The sequence below is a fragment of the Poecilia formosa genome, unplaced genomic scaffold, assembly GCF_000485575.1.
Source record: "Poecilia formosa unplaced genomic scaffold, Poecilia_formosa-5.1.2 Scaffold306, whole genome shotgun sequence".
NCBI classification, from domain to species: Eukaryota; Metazoa; Chordata; class Actinopteri; order Cyprinodontiformes; family Poeciliidae; genus Poecilia; species Poecilia formosa.
In genome coordinates, this window is record NW_006800245.1 from 580106 (window position 1) to 599535 (window position 19430).

Sequence of the window (19430 nt, forward strand, 5' to 3'; positions counted from 1 at the left end):
CACTTTTGGGACACCCACATGCGACTCTGGTGCTCTGGCAGACTTGTGTATTGTCTCACTCCCACATTCACACCTGGACGGGCTGATGCACATCCCTTGTGTGCCAGGGTGGGTGACAGACTCTAATTTACAGCTCAGGGTTGTGATGGCTCTCTTCCTGATCCCTCCTGCACCCTCTAATCTGCCTCCCGGGGGATTCTGTGAGTTTGTGTCAGAGCTGTCACTCTGAGTAGGGTCAAATGGATGGGGGGCTACCCCCTCGCAATTTTCCTCACTTAGCATGCACCTTCCTTTGTCTGATTCTGTTTCAGGTGATGGAAGGTTTTTGTTTTCAAGGAGCAGATGTGCTTCTGTCTCTACATTGATATGTTGCTCATTTTTACCCTGTTTGTGTGTTCTAATCTCATGTCTTTCTTGTCCTTGCAAACAGGAATGTGTATCTGCTGTATGAACAGATGGCACAAATGGATTTAATTCACCTGAAAGAACACACAACAGTTTTTGTTGCGACTCTTGCAGATCTTCACCGAGTCTTTCTGCAGGTCGAAGATTTGGGCAGAGCGGCTTGCAGCTGTAGGAGATTTGTGGTTGAGTCTTGGTAAATTTAAGCAAACTGACAGGCCATCTCAGTCGGGTTGAACCATCTTTGCCTTGCACGTATAGAAAATCACCTCCCTTCCTCTTTCTCAGTGTCTCTTGGTGTCTTTCTGCAACTCTGTCTTTCTGTTTGGTGTCCACGTGAGACACTGCCAGTGCAGTGCCACATACGGTCATTGAGGTCTGCGACTGTGAGTCTAATAAGTCCTGGCTGTGATTATCACTGGCTGCAGCAGAAATAGGAAAACATTCCATCTGTTCCTCTTTTCTGGCAAGCTCTCCGGGGATTGGCTGCGTGTCCCTTAGCAAGACACTGTTTGAGCTGGACTTGTCCTTTTCACTTTCAACTGCTTCCCCTAGTTCCCTGCCGATATCTTCCATTATAGCCTTTACTCTTTCCTTCATCTGATTTCTTTTCTCTCTTTCCTCCTCCTCCTGGTCGGAAAAGACGGAGGCAGAAGGCTCTAGTCTGGGCCCTCTCCGAGAGAAACAGAAGGACACTCCGAGCCTGCTTCCCACCTGCCCTGGTGTAGGGGAAGGCAGTTGGGGGCAAAAGCTGTGGCAAGATTGTGGATGCAATGCTGGAGAGTCTGTGTGAGATGGTGAATGGATCAGTGGAGACTCTCGTAGAGCTGTTGCTAAAGATATTTGTGAAAGAGATTGGCAAGAATCATCAGACTGATGGCTGAAAGTCCTGGAGTCTGTAGTAGTGATTTGCTGGAGTTGGTCACAGGCTTTAGATTTGTCCTCTGAGCTGCAACTTCTTTGGTCCACATCTTTTTCTTCCATCTGACTAACAGATTTAACTGCACGCCTTAGCCCATAAGTCCTTCTTGGAACTCTGCAACAAGATAAAAAACAGAAAAAGATTTTATTTACAGCTTCATTTTTATCAACATATATGACTTAACAGTTGCTTAAAATCTAATCTAAGAGCCTCTTGAATGAAATTAAATACTACTTGATGTTCACGGTTCCTATTCCTGATTTCCTGATGCGCATTAAGTTAGAGGGNAAAACATTCTGAGAAACAAGGACAAAGTATTGGAGTTAAAGCACTAACTTGTTTAGAGAATTAAAAGCCATCTGTGAACAGATTTTGTCATTTCATAAAATTAACATCTTTCAATGGAGCGTGTTAAAATAATTCTCGTTTGGTTTAAAGGCATATTATAGCCATTTGTGATGTTCTGAATCAAATAGTTACTCTGTGATGCCTGAAGTATTTGATACATGGAGTATTGTATATGCATTGTTGTTCAGTATTGTTCATTGCACAGAAGATAATTAAACCTTCCTGTTAGATGCTAAAGGAATCTCAACGTGTGTCTCATCTTTTCTATGTCGCAGCGTCAAACATTGAAAAACAAAATTTACACTTTAACCTCAGCCCATCCAAGGTTGGTGGGTAACAAAGCTAAACCGTATGCTTCGAATTTCTAATTTGTAATCCATGACTTCTTTTATGCTTGGGATACAAAAATGCTTGTAAAGTACGACTGTTTTGGGCATGTTTTTCTTCCAAAGGACCTTGAAACCTTGTTGAAATGGATTCTAACACTCAGGTAGATTCTGTCTGAAAACTAAAAGCTAGTAGTCATATTGATTTATAATATGTTGTCAAATCTGTGCAGAAATGCTTCAAAAAGACACAAAATTAATCTTTTCTCATGGCAATTTCAGTTCCCAGAACTAAAGAAAGCTGAGTAGAGCTGAAGAAATCATGAGAAAGGACGCAAGGTTCTGAACAATCAAGAGATTCTCCAAAGAAGAATGTCAAAGGTTCTGTTTCCTACATGCTCCAACAATGTGGAAGGTTATGAGAGGACTGAGTGCTTCTACTGTCAGAAGGGTGTCAATAATTGTATCTACAGTGATTGTTTAAATACTATTATTACTTGTATGGATTTTTTTTCCTCATTGATTTAGTTCACTCAATTTAAAAGTTAGATCATTCTACAATTTTCAGTGGAAGATTTACTACTGCAATACAGCCTTTATTTTTTATTTTTTTTTACCAGGGATGATACAAATGTAGTTGGCTCTGTACACATTCACCATGTGACAAGGTGTCAGAGGAAAATACTGCTTCAAAAACACAAAACCAAAAGTTGGTTGACTCACACATAAAAGGTGGTAACAACCTTGCATATTGTATATTTGCTGCGTTTTAAGCATGTTTCACCACAGAACTGATTTGCATGTATAATCTTCCATCAAAAGATTTTGTTTTTAATATAGATCTGGGTAAATCATAAACAGTCATTTATGAGCCCCAGTCTGATACTTCTTTAAATCATTCTCATATATGCTTGAAACTTCCGCAGCTTTAAAATGCAATGAAGCAACACACCGCATTTCATCAGTGTTGCATGCTCTGCATCATTATTGTGATTGTGTCCCATTTAGTTTACTCACCGCCACTGACATCCCAGTTACTGCAGTCTTTCTTGTCCATTTTTATTGACAGCTAGAGACATGTTGTCTCACTGGGAGTTTCTGCAGGACAGCTTTGATTTGCTGCTCCATTGCAAGACAGGCTACATTCAGAAAGGTAAGCTATTGTTCTTCTTACAACATCTTCTAAAATGTGGATTGCTTCATCATTTGTTTCTAAAATTGAAACCACTCCAGAAGCTTCATGTTTACCTGCTTCATCCAGTTCAAAACAAGTTTTGATGTGTATTGCGTGATCCCGTTGGAACACCCAGTTGTGTCAAAATTTCAAACATCGATAATTAAACCCAAATTCATACTCCAGAATTTATCAATAAAGTCATAATTTCTTTCTCAAGATATATCTGATTCAACAGTCACAGTCTTCTGTAAATTCATATCTTGACTCTGCTGATGTTTTCATGGGCAGGTTGCTGACATGGTAGGTTAATGCTGGTATGTTTATGCTTTCTTTTAATATAGCTTGTTGGTAATTTGGATCATGGCACATTTCAGTACTCTTTCAGTTAGCAATATGCAGACAGCTTGCAGCAAAGAATGTTCTACTTAATCAATTAGAGTTTTGCTTTGAGACACAAAATACAGTGACTAATTTTTCAGCTGGACACTATATAGTTATCCTTCGCCAAAAAAAACTGAGCAAACCATGTGTAACAGATCTCTCCTTTATAACTGTGAATATTATTGTAGAGCCAGATGCTGCAAGGCTTTCTTTGTTTGTTGGAAACAGTTTGTGTATATCAACACAATAGTGGGCATGGCTTTAATTCAGTCTTCTAAGGTGTTCATGTGAAAATAGATTGATTTATTTTTAACTGGTGTGCAAATTGTGACCACATAGCTTACTGTAGTTACAGTTTACATGAAGTCTAAGACAGTAGTAAGGGAACAAAGTGGAGTTGAGCTTCAAGGACTTTTATTCCAGTTCTTTAAAAATGTCTTAATTAGGATTCTAATTGGATACAGATCAGATTCTTATTTATAGTTCAATATGTTACTGCTGTGTTTAAGTGCATTAAATACAGCCCTGTAAGATTAGCATATTGTGCCACGAGTGTTACCCTACTCACTAAGCAAAAGAATGAGCAAATCCTGCGGTTCTTTGGATTTGCAACCAAAACATACTGAAGTTGGATGTACTGCCAATTAGACTTCCAATTTCTGAAGTAAATGGAGAACAGCACTAGCTACTGTGTGTTATAAGACTGTTGGGACTTCTGTGTCAGAGGGCAAACATGACATAGATGTTGTAAAACATGACATGATCAGCAAGAGTCAGACAGAATTTGGAAAAGCATGAAAGTCCATTTATTGTCACTCACACTTTAATATAACATCAGCTTCATGAACTGTTAAATGCAGTGTGACAAAAAGAAAACGCCATGTCTCAGATTTTAAGTTGTAAAAGGACATCTATTAGCATTAAGTGTGGATTAATTAATGTATAAACATATTTTATTTTAATGATTTCAAATGTATAAATCTGTGTCCTTCATGATGTAAATTTGTCTTGGGACAGGATTACTCCTATCTCACAGAGAGCTCACATAAGGTTAAAATAGCCGTGCCACATCCCCCTCTGGTCCTTGGTATGTTATCTGTTTGTTGAAAGTCACAGCCTAACCCAGATAACCTGTATGAAATGGAGATAAGCAGGGAGTATTATCACTTTCTCTTGTTACCCTGTCCCTGGATTGAAGGGTACTTCAAAAGGCAGCTGGTCTGCCTGTAGCTCTGGAGGAAAAAGAGAGGATGACACAAGCCCAGCTTGTCTTTGAATACCAGGTGTACCTTTTCCTTTTATTCTGGGCCTGAATGAGAAATGATGGTCAAAGCACAGAATCAAAGTCTGTTTTTTTCCTACTTGCAGCAGCAGCAGAGCAGAGGCTAACCGGAGAAACAAATTTTCATTTGAAATCAGTCAATACTTGTGGTGTATATGCACACATAGAAGTGTGTCTGTGAAGGCGTATGTGAGTAAGAGTTGGCGCTGATACGAGGAAACCAATAACAAATGCCTAATTTGAAATAAAAAATATTTCAGACTTTTCTTTAAGCATTCCCCCTTGTCCTCTTGCTGCCAGGAGAGATTAATAACCATGGCAGCAAATCTGAAATTCATATTGCCTTCTGTTGAAAAGGCATTGACCATGATTGGTCTATGAAAGGCCGCGAGTTCAAGGGTTGCAGGGATACTGGGGACAGTGGAGTGAGAGGGGATGTGTGGAAAGCTGGGGCATGTGAGAGGAGGGGAATGGGATGATGGGAAAACAAGATTGAGGGAAGCAGGGAAGTGATGGGGAAAGGAGTAAAGTGAAGAGGATGAGGAAGGGAAGGACAGCGTGGGGAAGAATGTTGGTGAAGAGAAGTGGATGTGCTAGAAGTTGAGGCTACATTGGGGTCCACAGAGAGAGCTGTGTGTTGTAAAATGATATGGTGAAGGTTGGAGAGAGCAGGGGAAGGTGGAAGTGGATTGGGGTTCGGAACGCCCAGAGCCACAGGGTGTGTAAAGCTCTCCTGTGTGAGTGGGAGACTGACATGGAATGAGTGCTGAACTTGTCCTTGCAACAAATCTGGATGAATCAGCTGAGGCTCCATCAGGCTGTGCAGGGGGACAGGTTTGTATTGTTCTTGTGAAATAAAACAGCTCTCTGTCCGTGTGACATGTGTGTAGCTTGTCTGTGTGTGAATATCTGGACTTTCTTGTTTCTTTTCCAGGACTTTCTGCATGTGCTCTCTTGCTTGCTCCTGGAGGACACGATATTTGTCCATCTCCTCTGCTGAAAAGCTGATTGGTGTAGTGGTCTCTACACCTGTCTGTTTGTCGTCTGTCCTAATCTCCTGCAGACAGAGATTTTGGATACTGCTGGGATTTGACTCAGCAGTTTTCAGAGGACATATTGAACTGACACCCTCTGTTTCAAGGGCCTCGTGGATCTTAGCTTCCTCCTCTCTCTTCTTTTCCAGACTCCTCTCCAGCAGATCCTTTTTTTCCTTTGCCTTTCTTTGGATTGCAGGAAGTTTTCCAATGAGAGGTAAATTCAATGTCTTGAACCCTGCCTGTGGCAGAGTTTTACTAGGATGTAACTCTGGAGAAGCTGTGTCTGAGATGCTAGTTGCATCGGATGCAGAGGGTAAGTGGTCTAGCTGCGAACTTGTCTCCTTTAGCAGTAAGGGATTTCTGTCACAATTGAGGTTTGGCCCTTTTAGACGTGATATCTGGGGGAATGACTGGGAAACTGACAACATGGAGGGAGTGAATGTGGGGTTGCTGTGCTTCCTTGTCTCCAGGGAGGTGTCTGCAAACATTGACGATGCTTTGCATGAGCTGACAGACAATCTATCTACAGTGATTCCTGAGCAGGTACTGCTTTTGCTCCACTCACAGCTTAGCTCTGACAAGCTGGTACTGCTACAGGGGCTGCAGGAACGTGGGCTATGGCATCTACTGCCCTGTGCACCTATTGCAATCTGGCAGCTGGATGGATGTTGGCTTGCCCACCACTCAGGGCTTGAGAGGTGCCTTGAACTTGACCGCCTGGAGCCTGCACACCTCCATGTGCTACATGGGCTGTCTCTGTTGTCACAAATTGATTTGGTGCATGAAATGGACCTGCTTGTTTCCCTGTCTTCCCAGCTATCACTGTTGCCAAAAGTCCACCTGTCGGTGCTGCTCCTGTCCCAGTCTACATCCTCTGGCTTCTCATGTCTCTTGCTCCAGCAGCTAGGACTTGGGTTAAGCCTTCTCTCATTATCCCACTCAGCTGATTTATTTTTTGGGCTCCATCCAGTCCTTAACCTGCCCTCCTGACTGCCTCCAGCAGAAGCACCTCTTGTCCACTCCCTCTGTTGGGGGTCTGAAGTCAGACCTCTGTCTCTGCAGCCTGAGCGCCTCCCTGATTTCCTGCTCTCACCATGAATGAATTCTCTGTCCCTGTGGAAGAGTTTTCTCTTTTTCATCGGGCCGCTACCACAGCTGTTGTCAGGGTAACAGAAGTCAATGAAACTCCTGGGGTTGCCATGGTGACCCCTTTCCCAAAACGGTGTTGAGTTGCATCCCGGCGAGAAGGAACGAAAGGAGAAGTGGGACCGCCAGGGAAAAGCGGCTGTATCTCCTGCTCGCTCTCTCTCCCCTACTGTGTCTGTGAGCCTGTTGAAGACGCTGTATGGTTCTCTCTGCTCAGTGTCCAGCTCTGACTTGAATTTACCACAGCGGCTCCTATGAGACCTCCTCTTTCTGACAGAGACAGATACTGGCTCTGCCACACATCTCCCCAGGAGACAGTCGCTGCCTGCACCAGCCACCCTCCTCACCCTTTTCTTTCTTTGCTTCCTTTTCTTTGCCCATGTCTCTTCAGTGTCTACTGCTCTGCAAACTGCAGAGACAACACTCCTTACTTTGCACTTTGCTAATTGGTGGTTGTTTGAGGACCTTTCTTTGTTATCCTTCTTCTTTTTCTTTACCAGTTTGTGTTTCTTTGTGTTGGTCTTCCTCTTTCTGGGTGACACTTTTGGGACACCCACATGCGACTCTGGTGCTCTGGCAGACTTGTGTATTGTCTCACTCCCACATTCACACCTGGACGGGCTGATGCACATCCCTTGTGTGCCAGGGTGGGTGACAGACTCTAATTTACAGCTCAGGGTTGTGATGGCTCTCTTCCTGATCCCTCCTGCACCCTCTAATCTGCCTCCCGGGGGATTCTGTGAGTTTGTGTCAGAGCTGTCACTCTGAGTAGGGTCAAATGGATGGGGGGCTACCCCCTCGCAATTTTCCTCACTTAGCATGCACCTTCCTTTGTCTGATTCTGTTTCAGGTGATGGAAGGTTTTTGTTTTCAAGGAGCAGATGTGCTTCTGTCTCTACATTGATATGTTGCTCATTTTTACCCTGTTTGTGTGTTCTAATCTCATGTCTTTCTTGTCCTTGCAAACAGGAATGTGTATCTGCTGTATGAACAGATGGCACAAATGGATTTAATTCACCTGAAAGAACACACAACAGTTTTTGTTGCGACTCTTGCAGATCTTCACCGAGTCTTTCTGCAGGTCGAAGATTTGGGCAGAGCGGCTTGCAGCTGTAGGAGATTTGTGGTTGAGTCTTGGTAAATTTAAGCAAACTGACAGGCCATCTCAGTCGGGTTGAACCATCTTTGCCTTGCACGTATAGAAAATCACCTCCCTCCCTCTTTCTCAGTGTCTCTTGGTGTCTTTCTGCAACTCTGTCTTTCTGTTTGGTGTCCACGTGAGACACCGCCAGTGCAGTGCCACATACGGTCATTGAGGTCTGCGACTGTGAGTCTAATAAGTCCTGGCTGTGATTATCACTGGCTGCAGCAGAAATAGGAAAACGTTCCATCTGTTCCTCTTTTCTGGCAAGCTCTCCGGGGATTGGCTGCGTGTCCCTTAGCAAGACACTGTTTGAGCTGGACTTGTCCTTTTCACTTTCAACTGCTTCCCCTAGTTCCCTGCCGATATCTTCCATTATAGCCTTTACTCTTTCCTTCATCTGATTTCTTTTCTCTCTTTCCTCCTCCTCCTGGTCGGAAAAGACGGAGGCAGAAGGCTCTAATCTGGGCCCTCTCCGAGAGAAACAGAAGGACACTCCGAGCCTGCTTCCCACCTGCCCTGGTGTAGGGGAAGGCAGTTGGGGGCAAAAGCTGTGGCAAGATTGTGGATGCAATGCTGGAGAGTCTGTGTGAGATGGTGAATGGATCAGTGGAGACTCTCGTAGAGCTGTGGCTAAAGATATTTGTGAAAGAGATTGGCAAGAATCATCAGACTGATGGCTGAAAGTCCTGGAGTCTGTAGTAGTGATTTGCTGGAGTTGGTCACAGGCTTTAGATTTGTCCTCTGAGCTGCAACTTCTTTGGTCCACATCTTTTTCTTCCATCTGACTAACAGCTTTAACTGCACGCCTTAGCCCATAAGTCCTTCTTGGAACTCTGCAACAAGATAAAAAACAGAAAAAGATTTTATTTACAGCTTCATTTTTATCAACATATATGACTTAACAGTTGCTTAAAATCTAATCTAAGAGCCTCTTGAATGAAATTAAATGCTACTTGATGTTCACGGTTCCTATTCCTGATTTCCTGATGCGCATTAAGTTAGAGGGGCAGTATTATGCATTTTCCAGGCACATAGTACCATTTTATAGCACAATCAAGTAACTATGTATTTTTTTTTCTCATGTGGGAATAACATTATAACATGATGTAAAGCTCAAACAAGTCAATTTTACAAAATACCCCCCATTTAAAAACAAAGCCCCCTCCACCCATCTTTGACAATATACAAAATGTTTTTCGTATAATATTTAAGTGAAAAATTTGCAGCAGATACAAATGCCTGGGAGTTGAGGTCTCAGAAAAAAAAACTTTCACTCCAACCTTAGAAATAATTCTAAGAATTATTCTTTCTAAGAATCTATTTGAGGTATTTTTGTTTATCATTGACTTAGGCAGATGGATAATACCCTTAATGCTTTATAGGCACTAACTCATTAAAATAAAATGGAATTAACTGGTAGAGAACCATTTTAAGTCAGAACTCTGGAAGAATGGTGCAGTCCAGTTCATTTCTTTGTGGTTCTAAATTAGAAGGTAACAAGGTCATTAATGTCCAAAGTGAAACGTCAAAAGCAAACCAGAGCACACCCTTGCAACTTCAGGACAGCTTAGCTAATGTTTGGCCTGCTTTACTCAATCATGAACAAGCATAGGAATGCATATATTAGATGCTGTGAGCTTTTTTGTGAGGTACAAAAAGCTCACAACATTACGCAGATCCTCTTTTCAATTGTGATGTACGGTTGTGTTAAAAAGAAAACATTTAATGCATTTAAAAAGGGAGAATTCCCAGCATGCAAATCCACGAGGAACACTGCAGTTTGTTCCAAAGGGAAAAATAGCAGTGGCTGCAGTTTTTCTCACATTCTCAAGCCATTCATGTATAAACTAAATATTCAGCTTTGTAAATTACTAAAGTAATATTTAGTTGTTTTTAATTATTCTTTTGTACTTGTGGTGAATGGGGTCAACCTGTGAAACGTCCAATGGCACGATATCGGCAATGATTTAGGTTATTTTATGATCTTTTGGATGAGTAATTGATGCTCTCTGCTCCTGGTAAGGCTAATCAAGGTTCAACATTTTCTCCATTTACAGACAATTGTTTTCACTGTGGTGTGGTGCAGTCCCATATCTTTAGAAATGCCTTTTAAAACTTTCTCCAAACTGATAGATGATAGTCTATTTTTCATGTGGTCTCAAATGTTTTTGTTTTAGATTTGTGCAGGATGTGTTGCTTTTGGCCTACTTCGTGTTGTAAGACAGGTTGTTTTAAATGATTTGGGGAGTCTACAGGTTTGGCAGTTACGGTTGATAGTTTTTTTTGTGAGTAAATCTAAACCAAAAGTGCGGTTAATTACAGGTATTTCATGTTTTAACAAATCGTCAGCCTAATGGCATAATTGCCTAAGTCCCAATTTAAAAAATAAGACTTAGGCATTTATGCTATTAGGCTAATGAAATGCAGTTTGAAGCTATGAAAAATAAAGATGCAAATAAAAAAATGTAAATATGCTCTGAACCCAGACTAAATCTACCAGCCTTCACTAAAGGACTCATCAGATGATTCATGTTATGGAGAGAAATATAAAGGAAAACATTTTACTATAATTGTGCACATTGCATAGCTATGGTATGTACTATTACTGTAGCACAGATGCTGATACTGACGCAATCTCAAGGGATTAATCTGACATGAATAACAAAAACAAAAGTAGAAAAAAAAGTTTTTCTTCTTCTTTCTTTAGCAATGTCATCCACGTATTTCATCTGCTTCTGAACCCCTCCCCTCCCCCCCAATTTAATAGCAAAGAAAATAAGCACAATCAAGATGATTATTAAGCAACGTACACTTTCAAACCCGCAGGCAAGTTTCATTTATACACTTTGTTCGCCAATATCATTAATTTTAAGTTGTTCCACTACTCTTTCTCCTCTAAAAAAAAAAAAAAAAACTGCATCTCTTTCACCTACAAATCATCCACTCTCCACGTGTCAGCAAGAATGTGTCTTTATGTTATATTTACTTCACCTGTGGCCTATCTAGGCCAGCTGAGTGCTCTCAAATCTTCGCTTGCATCCATCAAGTCTAAGAATCGTTGACTGGATGTGACGCACTCTAACCCCTCTGGACTCCTGCCACTGGTCTCATTACACACAGACTGCTGCAGTTGGACACAAACACACACACACACACACACACACGCACATTCCTCCCGCTCACCGCTGGCTTTCTTGCTGCAGCTGTGCGAGTTGGTGAAGACGCCTGAGAGCCTTCTCCTGTTTGCGCTGGTCCTTCCATGATTTTGAGGCCACGTTGCGAACAAACTCTCTGTGCTGCAGTTCCTTTAACCTCTGCGGGAAGCGGACAAATAAAGGGGGTGGGTGATAGGGGAGGAATGAAGATGACAGAGGGAAAAGAGTGAGAGAGAAATTAGTTTTGGAGGTTCTCTGCATGCAGCTGTCTTTCAAAGCTGTCGGCGAGCTCTGTTTGCAGATGTTCTCCCCCAAAGCTCATGGGCAATTAACTTCATTCAGCTTGGGGAAAAAAATGTTTTTTTTTCCTTTAACACACAGCTTGAGCCCAAAACACTACCAAACGAAGAGCGTTTGATAGTGTGAAGAGTTCACAAGGAGGAGTCACTTTTCTGGGCTTTTTGAACGACTTTCGTTTGTATTTTACTCGCTTTAAACCAACCGCACAACTTTACATGAAATAATCAGCCACTTTGCAGTTTAGTTTAAGAAAATTGCTCCACCGATTACTGCTTTGGAAACGACCACAAATATTTGTTAGTTGTTCTCAAAAATGCCTATCAAAAATTTAAATAAAATGACAATTGAAGAAGTCCACAACTGTAAAATAAAAATTGATGGCAAATGCAGAATAGAAAATATTTATGAAAAGCAGAACAAAAATGACATTCAATTGAAGCTAACTCAGATGTAAAGTAATCCAGCAGGAGCACAGCAGAACAGCAGGGCTTTGTTCCCTTAAAGTCTTGACATGTTTTGGTATTTTATTTTCTAAGAAATTAATTTCTTCTCGTTTTGATGCAGAACCAGTTACATACAGTCCATATTAAATCAGGTATAACACAATGTAATCAAATCTACTTTATTATGAAATCACAAATGGCAACAGACCAACTGTAGTTATGCTAAGATTAAATAACAAATACTAAATAACATACTTCTAAAGTTAACTGGTTGCCCTAAATTCTATCAAAGTGAAAGTCTTGAATACTTGAAGCTTAATTAGATTTTTATTTGTAAAAACAACAACAAAAAAATAACAACAATAAAAGCATGTATCCTTTTTCTGCTTTTTGATTAGGACTACTTTGTGATGGTCTTTAAAATTGAATTCCAACAAAATACATTGAAGTTTCTGGCTATAACATGACAAATTATATAAAGAAAAAAGTTCCTTCCTTTCATTTTTCCCCTGAGGAGAGAACAGTATTCTCATTATATGATTAGCTTACCTAAAAATAAGAAAGTAAATGGTTTACCTTCACACGAGGACAGCCTACATCAGGCAGTGAAACTCTAAAAGGTCACTTTACTCCATAATGCATTTTAAAGCTATATCGGAGAATCAAAACTGTTTTTGGAGGGGAAGACATAATTTGTTCAGTGCTCTTAGAGGAGGGAAAAAAAAGACATGCTTGCTTAAAATGTTATGCCGTCAGGTTTTCAGGGTTTTTACGGATTCTGAAGGGCTTAAAATAGACGCCTTCATTATTCCTGCACATTGAATAGAAGTGCTAAAGGGGAACAAGTGACTTACAATGTTTTGCCAAAAGGGCTTTGACAAACATCTGTATGTGGGAGTGAGATGAGGCATCATCTCTGCTTGTTTGATAATGTCAAACACAGATACAACAAATGCAAGAGGCGTTTGGGGGTGAGGACATTGGAGAGGGTGGGGGGGCCAAAATTAAGTGTTTTTTTTTCTAATGTGGTAGGTCAATTAACTTGGTCATATCTATGTGGGTGATACTGTGTGTTACAAGATTGCGTGTTCATGCGAGGCTGTAGCAATGGCTGCACTGGTTCTTCCAGGGAAACAATGATTCATGCCCCTCACTCCGGTTTCCTTTTCTGACATGCTTTAATCCTTCTTTTATCCATGCTTGGCAGGTGTGTGTGTGCACAGACTTTTTGTCTCCGTGTACGTTTGAAGGGTAGGGATGCGACTCAGGAGTTTGGGAATAGATGCAACCTTCTGCACTGCTTTTTTCTCTTGCTTTCCAATATATTTTATTTTTTCTTCCCTGTGAACTCAGGGTTTGTTTACCTCATATATTTGTGAATTGAATGTTGAGGTGTAATTTCCAACAAGATTACACCAGATGTACTTTTAGGTCGTGTTACACTTATTATCTGCCCATACAATACGTGTCGCACACATGCACTCATCAGATTAGCTCCTCACTCATCAGATTTATTTATATACTCACTAATTTTTTGCAAGCTGGATCTAATGCAGGAGCTGACAGTTGTCAGGTTAATCTCAGCTGAGTCTTACACAAGCTGGTGTCTTTTTACATTATCGAGTGATGCTTAACCTCCCACTCTGCGCTCACTGAGGATAGCTCTATGCGTGTGCCAGTAGGACTGCGGGTTTTAGATCTCTGATACATTTGGATGCCTGAGCGGTGCGGATGCTCATCATTTGTGTGGCTGTGAGCGGTTATGATGCCAAGCTTATTCTGTGGGTATTATTAATCATGCTAAATTAAAGAGGCGTATATGATGAACGACTGTGGTAAAAAAAAAAAAAAAAAAAGCAAGAAAATAGAAAGAAAAGATCGGCGTTTCTGCACTAATACTATTTGTAGCAATCGGTAATAGAGCAGTCTATGAGAGAACAAATATATGAGGATGAATACCTAATGCTCTTCTCTTACAAAAACAAAGCAGGTAAACTAGTACTTTGCAAGCACAGAGTCCTTTAGTAATCAGTAGAATCCAATGAAGTCTATTGAGAACTAAAATAGACAAAGAAGAGAAAGAAAGTAAGGTGGTTAAAGAAAAAAACTAAAAACCTACACTTGATGGACAATTTTAAAACAAACATCTGGTGTTTTCTTAAAAAAAAAAAAGCATATAGATATTAAAAGCAACATTATTACAATTAGTCACAACTTATTTGCAATGCAACATCTGAGGATAAAGCCTACATTTCTATTTTTTCTTTTTCTTTTGGTTAATCTGTTTTTTGCAATGCTCTTCTGGAATTTTCCTCAACTTAAAAAAAAATGCACAAGATTTACAGGAAGTGGTAAGGACAAAAGAGTACTTCTTTTGTTAAAGTCTGCATAATCATACACTTAATTACACAACCTTTTGTTCCTTAAAGCAGCGACTGATGGGGAACCCTTAGGAGTTTTTGTGAAGGTGGACCTCCTACATCTCCAACATCTTTAGTATCTCATTATTTATTTATTTATTTTTTTTATCACTCCTCAACTGTTAAAGTGGAAAAAAAATGTTAGTTTTGTAGTTGCTGTAACTCTAAAGGTTAACCTCGAGACTCTTTGCTCTCCAATAAAAACGTCTCATTATTTCTTTAGCCATCTGGCTGAAGTATGTCACCTTTCTGACTTCTGAAATAATTTAATATGGGCACAGTGATAGAACTCAAAGGATTTGGCAAAAATTGCACAATGGAACCATTTACATACATTACTGGTTTTTGTCTCTTAAAGAATTTGTTTGCATCATCAAACATCAAATTTGACAAATTCATTTCAAATACTTCTCCTGGTCCAGAATTTTAGATATGTACTGTTTTATATTTATGTTAATTTGTATTTGTTTTGTGGTGTCAACACGTTTAAGAAATGCTCAACTATGGATGAGTGAAAGTTGGTTCCAATCCACTTGGAGAACATAAGGGGTGGTTTTGGAAGGCATTAGAGGAGACATGCTAATAGGCTGATAGCTTTTTTCCCCCCAAAAAATAAATGCGATGTATAAAAGATCAATGCATATAATCAGCAGTAGAGACCAATAAGGCCCTGCATTCAGACATATTTACCCTGGAATCGATGACTAGAAAAAGGAGACAAAGCAAACGCAATCAGCTTCCATTCACCAAAGCCAATACTCCTGCAGGGAAACTGTCTTCAGCTAGAATTTCATCTGTTGTCTGCTCTGCAGGCAGAGTGTACATGCATCCTCTTATTTCTGCTTGTGTGTGTGTGGAGGTGTGCGTGTCCGTGTGTGTGTTCACACAGCACCCCTAGCTGCTGTCAGCTCAGTGCCGCATGCAGCTCGTTTCATGTGCCTGCCGTCGGCTAAAACAAAGCATTAACATTGGCCTGCAGTTGCCTCAATTCATTTCCAAAGAACAATGACAAAGGAGGAACGGCCCCTACTCAATGTTTATTTCATGATGCACAGTGTGGGCGTTCAGAAGTGGGAAGCGCTTTGGCTTGGTTGAGAGATCGCCTTGTGTTTGCGGACAAGTGTACAAGGGTAAGTGCATGTCTGAGCGCTTTAGCGTGCAAGTATGTGTCTTGGCATGACAACAGATAGCTTTAGGAGAATGGGCTATCAGCAGAACCTTCAGCTTGTTAGTCCAAACTGGAGGTGAAGTGGATGTAGAAGGAGGAGAGAGCCTTTGTCTAATGGTCCTCTGGCTTCAACTTGTCCAAATCAGAATAACAAAGCTATGCTTTAACCACGATTAACAACAACGTGGTATATTTAACAATGATTATTTGTTTTTTTTTCAAGAAAGCATAAAGTGAGGGAAGAATAAATAAAAAGCATTCTCGTGTACTAGATGCATAGCAATTAGTTGTTTTAAAATTTGGGCTTGAAGGGCAGAAGGGAATATTCTTGTGTAATAGACTTGTGGCTTAAGAACTTTACATATAATTATATTTTTGTATTCCAGTTGTTCTGATAACTGTTTATTTGTCCATTGCTTGAACTATTTTTCATTCAACTTTAACAGTTTCCTCTTTGGTGCTCTTTTTTTTGTTCCAGCTCAAGCTCATCAGTAGAGAAGACTAAAGTTTTCTCTTTGTGTTCTGCAGAAAATAGGACAAACCAGCAGAGTGATTATGAAAGATGGTGAAGAGCTGGATCTCGGTTAAAGGGCCAGCTCATAAAATAAGACTGGGATTTATGCAAAAAAATGTGCTAAAGTTGGAGTTGCCCTTCTTTGTAAGCAGCTATAGAACGGACGCCCTGTAAACAATTAAGAGACGCAAGGATGGATGGAAACTAAAGATTGTAGTGTGATGTGCTTTAGACCTAAAGGGGATTAATGTTTATATGAAGCAATAGCTTAATGGGTTTTTTTCCTGTTAAAGGGTTGAAAATTTGAGTTATCAAAAATATTTCAGTAAAGTACACTTATAAAGTATTTCTGATATGGCAAGATTAAGTCTTGTATGTTTTTGATGCATCTCAACAACTTTATAGTTAATTCTTTTAGAGTTCTTTCATCAGAGCAAATCTTTTACCTGATTAATACAAAACGAAGCAATCGGTGTATCAAAATATAAATCCAAAGAATACATTCTTTAACACTTTGTATAGCAGATGAGAGAGAAAGAAGCGCTACAGTTATCACACTCTTTCTGCTGGGAAACAACCAATTTGGCAGACTGTCATAGTAATAATAGCACAGCTTTCCATCAGCATGTAAAAGTACTATAGTAACATCCAAATTCTACTCTAGGAAATCAAAAAAAGATGCCTGTTTGTTTGTCTATATGTTGCCAGATCGAGTGCAAGTGTTGTCAGGTGCATCTTTCTGTACCTGCTTGTGCGCATGGTCGTAGGAGTTGATGTGGTTGTCAAACTCCTGATGACGGAGGTACTGCTTGTCACACAGTTCGCAGTAGAAAAGCGATTTCAGATCCTCGACGGAGCAACCCAAAGCCCTCTCCGTGCACTCCTGCAGGGAGAAAGATAGAAACGTTCAAAATGAGAGCGTAAGGGGTTAGAGGGACATAGAGAGCGAGAAGTGGAGCGAATGGCAGACTGTTATCCATTTACAGCGAATCTGCATCCCAGAGACATCAGCAATAATAGCCTCTACATGAGCTCTGCATAAAACTGTTAAACGACATCCTATTAAAGAGAGTTGCCTTTACTGGCACTGCTGGAGGCTGAGCAAAGACGCCGAATCCCCATGCTTATGGCAGCTTGAGCCTGGGGGTAGACATTTAACACAGCCACAATAATATTAAACCTCCGTATGTACCGTGATGGCAAATACGGAGAGTCCGACTGTGGAGGAAATAGCATTGGATAGACAGGAAGCATAGCCATCTGAATGGTACAATTTAGACTTCTGTACAGCGGGAAAATCTTGGATATGAAGGAAAAAAGTTTCAATGCACACAAACGGGTAGGCAGAATAGCACAAGGACAGAGACATACACACAGTCACACATGTGCTGTATAAATGGCATATGGACCCGAGGGGATAAATTGCCTGTCTGCATGCTTGCCTCAGCCAGCAGGTCTTCTTGGACCCAGAACCTTGCACGGTGCTGTCTGTGTACAATAGGTGTGTGCACTTGTTTGTGTACTGCTGTGTCTGAGTGTGTATGCATGTGTTGAGCTGTGTGTGTGTGCATTCATGCCATGCTCTGCTTCAGAATGTAATTTCCCTGAGGCTAGGGGCTGCCAATAAACACTATTGAATTCTGCTCTACACTGACATGATGGAAATTTAATTTGAGGTTGTCACTTCTTTCTCTCATTCTGCCCTTTTTTCCTTCCCTCTGTCCATTCTCTTCCTCCTCACATTCCCCAGTCTTTTTTTTTCTTTTTATGCTCCTCCTTTCAGTCAATTAAATTTTTTTCTTTACTTCACCTCTCCCTTTTATTTGCTCTGTTTCCATGTTTCCTACTTCCTGGTGCTCTTCTTTTCTGTTTGTGAAGGCCTGGGTCATTCAGTGAGAGATTCTTTTGGCACCAATTGACTTCAGTAAACACCAGTTCAGACTCCAGAAATTGGGCACAGTTATGTACCAAAAAATATTTTGTACATGTGAAGCAATCCTTGTTACCTTGTAGAATAAAATGCCTGAGGAAGATGGGTTTGTGTATTTGAGTGTTCAAACAGCTTGTGTTTATGATGCAGACTTGTGTGAATCTCTGTCTTAAACTGATTAGATGCCTCAAGAGGATGAATCAAAACAGCTTATGTTGCATTTGTAGATGGGGCTGATCCAATTGGATATCAGTCTTGGACTCGATACTGAGGTCATTTTTAGATTGGATATCGGACTGAGGCCACCGATCTACCTGCGAATCCAGACTCCATTGTCTTATGCGACTGTTCAGGTTTCAACTGAGAATACTCTGGAAGTTTAGGCCATTAGTCAAAAAATAGTTGCAGTTAAAATGTATATAATCTGATGTTTCAAAGACATACATGGAAATATTTTTTTTTTTAATTTGACGCGTTACTGAAGTTTTAAACTAAGGCAGAGTCAGTTATGGCAGCCTGCAGTGAGTTGACAATTTGCAGCTGCAGAATGTGTCTTGCAGACAAAACACAGGACAGATGTTCGTTATGTATTTTGTGCAAATAGAGTAGCGAAAGTTAGAAGACAGAAAGTGGCTTTATTTAGTATTTTTTTTTATTTTACTTTCATCTGCCACAAATGATAACAGATTTGGAAATATCAATACTACGGAAAACCTTTAAGTTCAGTTCAAAGGTGGGGACATTTAAAATGTTGAAATTACTTTTAGATTGCTGCAAGACATTGCGACCTTAATGGTTCTAACTATCCAATCTGGCGGGGAAGTGGATGCAGTTCAGAAAGACGGTGCTCTGCAGCTCTGCCTGGCTCACGGCTCAATCTAAGGGTTAGATTATCCTGAGCTATCTCTGCAGCTCTGCTGCTATAAGTTTAGGCTGCTGGCAGACCAACTTATCACTTTTCTTCACTCTGCTACTTCCTTCTACTCTTCAATTTGTATTATTTGCTGTTAATTCATATGTTGAACTTTGTTTTCTCAGTTTTTTTTGTCTCTAATGTAAGCTGCACTGGTTTGGCATTCTGTTTTGGCTGTGGTCCTTTCCTGTTGGAGTATATTGGCTGAAATAATGCTGCCAGTAACTAAACATTCTCTCTCCTATATAAACTTTTTACCTTTCATTAACTTAGAATTAACTACTACGTCTGTCAGTCTGTTGCTTTTCTGAATATTCTGCTCTGTATTCCTAAACCCTCAGTCAGTCATGGCAGATGGCTGCTTGTACAGAGCCAGTAACTCCTTCTGGAGGTTTCTTGCTTTTAACAGGGAGGTTTTCCTC

At 40.5% G+C, this 19430-nt stretch overlaps 1 protein-coding gene across 1 annotated transcript; it reads right to left on the bottom strand.

Annotated features, from left to right (window-relative positions):
- Positions 1-4336: 4336 nt before the first annotated feature.
- On the bottom strand, positions 4337-17060 carry LOC103152287 (uncharacterized; the record flags this gene model as incomplete). The annotated part of the gene is made up of 3 exons (XM_016660973.1): positions 4337-8998; positions 11349-11479; positions 16911-17060. Coding segments are annotated over 3 exons (4107 nt in total), but the record flags the coding sequence as incomplete, so codon positions are not given.
- Between the last annotated feature and the right edge of the window lie 2370 nt (positions 17061-19430).